The sequence below is a fragment of the Montipora capricornis genome, chromosome 11 (genome assembly GCF_036669925.1).
Source record: "Montipora capricornis isolate CH-2021 chromosome 11, ASM3666992v2, whole genome shotgun sequence".
Taxonomy (NCBI): Eukaryota; Metazoa; Cnidaria; class Anthozoa; order Scleractinia; family Acroporidae; genus Montipora; species Montipora capricornis.
This window is the reverse complement of record NC_090893.1, coordinates 38620804-38625803: the sequence shown is the minus strand read 5'-3', so window position 1 is coordinate 38625803 and position 5000 is coordinate 38620804. Positions and strand designations below refer to the sequence as shown.

Sequence of the window (5000 nt, the reverse complement as noted above, 5' to 3'; positions counted from 1 at the left end):
ATCCATTTGAGGCAGTGTGGCCCAGTGTGGCAGGGCGATTGCCTTGAGATCCGGGGATCCCAGGTTCAACACCCGCTCTGACCACTTGCTGAATTAATTTGTTCCTCAGTTACTCCCTGATTCAACTTCTCAGCTGCACTTGCAAATAGCCAACTAGCTTGCCTCTGGTCAGTTGGGATTCTTAACAATTGTTGTTGAATGTTCTGTTCTGTTGTGATTGTTTTCCATTGGCCCTGAAAAGCCCCTATGAGGGAGTGGTCAATTAAGTATGTATTGTATTGTACATGTAACTGCTACGTGTACCTTACCCAATAGTGCTATTCCTTCCTTCTTTGGGATTCAAAATGTATGTTGAAACAACATTTCCACAAGTTTTAAAAAGTCCTTCAAGGCTCTCCTGTAGAAACATCCAAAATACAATATCATCATTTCTCAATAATAGAAGTGATAACTAATTTCCCTCCTCTCCCACAAGCGGGTCTTTTTTACTATATCTAACAACAGATGCTTTTACTTGTCAATAGGGCTACCTCAGGAAGGGAAGACAAAAAATGAGAGGTGTACAAGGTTGATTTTGTGGCCATACAGCAAGTATTTCCTTTTCCCACACTTATGACACAACTTTGAGAAAAAGAAAAACAATATTCAGATATGAAATAAAGAATGTTTCACAGAATGTGAGGGGCAAAGGAATGCAGAAAATTGGGAACAGAAGCAGGCAGAATTAATTTTTCTTTGCAGCTCGCCATGTAGGATCAAAGATGGGTTCAAAATAAATATTTAACCCTTTGACACCCCAACTGGTCTAACGCCAGATGATTTTACTCTTCAATGGGGAACTCCCAGGAGTCAATGGGTTAATATTTAAAAGAGTAGAATCCTGTCCAAGGGGAAAAAAATTATTGTGAATAAGCAGAGAAATTAAACCAATCAAGTTTGAAGTAAGTAAACATCGTATCTATTAGATGGTAGGATTGACAAGAATGTAACACAACATGAAGGGATTGGAATGACTCAACCAGTAGTTCCACAATTCAACATAAAGTCATTTTAGAGCCTGGTAATAGCAGTATAATAAGAGAACACATGTTTTATGAGTCAAATGAGTCAACGAGTCAATGAGTCATGAGTCATGAGTCATGAGTCAATGGACTCACAGTCAATATAGAAATAATTTGTTGATTAAGCCTAAGCCCTCGTCTCAGTGATTAGGCCTAAGCACTCTCTGAAATTTTAGCTTTCATTTTATGGTTTAATTAACTGCACTAACTCGTTGACTCATTGACTCATGACTCACTGACTCATAAATACTTGACACACTCGTTTAGTAATAATTCTTAAAATCACAGAAGTAACAGTAGCCTCACCCTTGTCATATCCAATGGAACATTTTTAACATACACCTTGCATTCATCGTGCTGTGATGGTCTGTTGCTTGTGAAGTTAGCATTCCTTTGACTTGAACAAAAAGAATGGAGATACAATGCACATGTTACTTAAAACACACTGTACGTAAAATGTACATGTATGTATATTATGGAAAAACTATCATGCTTATTCATAACAAGACATTATTACAACTGGAATGATTACAATGTCATCATGCCCCTGTTGAATTATTGGATATTAATAATTCTTAAACTTTATTCATAGGACTTCAGAAAGAACCAGGTTCTTCCTAATATGTAGTGGATAAAATATAAGTGGAAGATCTGCATGGGCGGTTACAAATTAAAGGCCAGACATAGTAAACGCCCATACATGTACAAATGGGACACAAATATTTGTGAAATAAAACAATAAATTGAATACAGCAGAGATTTGTATCAAAAGTTAAGAAATACTAATTAAGAAGCTACGCAGGTGTTTGTACATGTACCATAAGTTCATTCTACTATTTAATCCACTGACCACTGAGAGTGACACTTAATAGATTTTACTGTCTAACGCCAGACAAATTTACTCACCAATGGGGGACATCCTAGGGCGTTTTGAAGTGCGAACGGGTTAACAATAATATTCATCAACACCAGTTGATTTGTATTGAGAAGACAAATACATTTCCACCAAGAACAATAAATTTGGAATGTTTTTATAAAAAAATGCCTAAAAGATTACTCTCCTCTCTAAGTTGTGTAATTAAAATTGAAATATTTTTAGTTCAAATTCAGTGTTATTAATATTATTTGATAGTATTGCATAGTTAGTGATTATAATAATTTATTAAGAATCAATTATTCAATTGGGCAATTAATTAATCAACATCATTCGAAGGGTAGGCCACTTTCAGCAATCGAACGGCTTTTCTGTCCACTGTATAATTTGTTTTATTACATGTTTTTTTTCCTTTGTAATTGTAAATTTACATGTACAAATGTACCGTTACTAATTTGTCATGCTTCTGCGCCATGATCAGTCTTGTGTGACACAAAAGCGACCAACTGTCTATTGATGGAATATTGTACAATACTGGAAAATTAAGACTTACATGTACCTGAAACTGAAGTTTGGTTGAGATTCTACAAAGTCATTGATCCAAGTACCCTCCCCTGTGAGGACCACACCCCTTGGAACAGACCAACCTCGTTCCCAGGGTTCTCCATTGTTGTTGAGATGAGACCCTGGTTGGGGCTGGTCACATGTCTCCCAAAATGTGGGAGATTATTTAAAATCTGTGTTTGGAGAGGGGAAGGGAATCACAATGCATTTGATTTTGTGGCCAGATGACCATCGAAAAAACGTTTCACGGCAAGGTATTAAATGTACTACACATGGAATTCGACGAGAAAGGCAAAAAGTTGTTGTCAAATCGATCAGACGTAACAGAAAATATATTTGCGTCATTTGAATTTTTGTATGCCCGCGAGAGCATCTGGATTCAAACTTCAATACTTGAAAAAGCTCAAGTGAGCAGTTGAACTGAGTGATAACAAAGGATACTAATAGTTTGCAACACCTTTAAAGAAACGAAAGTTTTGTCATGCAAGAAAAAAAGTGAAACTTTCATCCATGGGAAATAACCATGTTCAGCGATCAATCAGTTAATGTCATAAGGTTATGTCACGTATAGACCTCAAACTAACTGTGCAGGTATTTTATTTTGTTCTTTGATTTTTGTTTTTTTTTCAAACGTTAAACAAAGTGTTTCCTAAGTCGCAATCTTGTATAGCCCCAACCAGGGTCTCTCTCCTCATCAACGAGAGACCCTGGGAATGAAATTGGGAACAGACTTGACACAATTACCGTAAAGACTCGCAGATAAGCCGCACTCGCAGATAAGCCGCACCCCGAGTTTAGCAACTCAAATTTTGGAAAAAAAGTTTTTCATGAAAAAAACTCGAAAGAAATCCAAAGTCGAGACCATGAAGTTTTCTGCTGTCTTCATCCAAGGCAAACTCGCCAACAATGGATCGAAAAATACTTTTAAGTCTTACCCGTAATTTTAGCTCTTTAGTAGAATAAACATCATGTCCACCACTTATGACATAAATTATGATTGATATTATTCTGGTATTTGTTCACAGGTATTTCTCCATTCAAGGCAGTTTTTACTTAGAATTTTGCACGTAAATTTGTTGTTTTCTTGCATGCACTGTGCGAAGCTGTGTAACCAGGCATAATATCGGACGATGGAAGACTGGACACCGAAATTCACAGCACCTTTCCCAAATGGTCTCGCAGATAAGCCGCACCTACGATTTTGATCGCAAATTTTTGGAAAAAAGGTGCGGCTTATCTGCGAGTCTTTACGGTATCATTGTTTAACCCTACATGTATCACCTCTGAAGTGGATCCCATTGATGTGTAAACTGTCTGGCATTTGACAGTGTAAAATCTTTTTTTTATCACTTAATATTTTACTCAGTCTAACGCCAGACGATTTTATTTGTCAATGGGGTACCCCTGGGAGTCAATGGGTTAAAGAGGCCCTGACAGGGGGGGGGGGGGTCCCGTGTTGCTTGTCTGAATTTTAAAATCACTCACGTAGGGGCTTAATCAGCTCATTCTCTGCCTTGATGTCACTGTCAGAATTTTGCTGGGAAAGGATGTCTTTTGGCGGAATTTCATTGTATATGCCGTGGCTACTTTTTGGGCCATGTCGCTCGTCGGAATTAACCCTGTCAGGGCCTCATTAAAGGTATTTTGAGTGGACCTCGATGTGGTTAACGATGGTGCCTACTAATTCAAAGGTATTTTTGCGCAGTTTACTGACTATGCGGGAAAAGCAGATCTTAACAATTGTTATTGAAATCCAAAAAGAAAATTGGGCGTAACCACGCATTTTTCGAAGATAAAGATAATTCATCAAAAATGTTATTTTGTAAAAAGCTTTAAAAAAAAAGATACAAAGCAATGTATGGCATTCTTTTCCAAATTGAAGCTCAATTATCTCTGAAGAATGCATGGTTACCCCCAATTTTCTTTTTGGATACCAAGAGCACTTGCTAAGTTCTGCTTTCTCTGCATAGTTTGAACCATGCAAAAATATCCCTGTATTACTAAGCACTGCCGATAGGAAATCCAAGTATCTTGAGATGCACAGAACGTATGCTCAATAACAATAGTAGTCACTGTCCTTAAAAATTAATGTGAAAGCTCTAGTCACTTGCATATATCACATTTCACTCCTTGACTCCAGACCTATGGCTTTGTAAAATCTCAACTAAACTTCAAGTTACAGTGGATCTCGTTTACTCTTACAATTTTTCCAGATATTTATTTCTGATTCTTTCCTGGGAATCCAATACATCCAAGAGAGGAAATTACAGATGAATGAGTGGAAAAATTCAAAAAGCTAACCAACCATTTCTGACATGGGTGGTAGTATTTAGTGACTAGAGCCCTTTGCTTGGTAGTGACGGATTTACACCAGAACAATGAACCAGAACAATGAAATTCATGCATTCTATCTAAATCTACCCACCCAGATGACAACCAGATACATTTAGTGAAATTAGCAGACACCGCTACAGTTTGAGGATGATTGCCTTTATGATTCA

The 5000-nt window shown here is 37.3% G+C and overlaps 1 protein-coding gene across 1 annotated transcript in view; it reads right to left on the bottom strand.

Moving 5' to 3' along the window:
* LOC138024234 (uncharacterized) overlaps nucleotides 1-5000 on the bottom strand; it is a 25289-nt gene that overhangs the window by 19567 nt on the left and 722 nt on the right. The window contains exons 2-3 of the mRNA XM_068871364.1: nucleotides 1368-1458; nucleotides 309-397 (exon numbers count right to left, since the gene is read on the bottom strand). Of these exons, the coding sequence (XP_068727465.1) occupies nucleotides 309-397; nucleotides 1368-1458 (180 nt within the window). The remainder of the gene's footprint in view (nucleotides 1-308; nucleotides 398-1367; nucleotides 1459-5000) is intronic.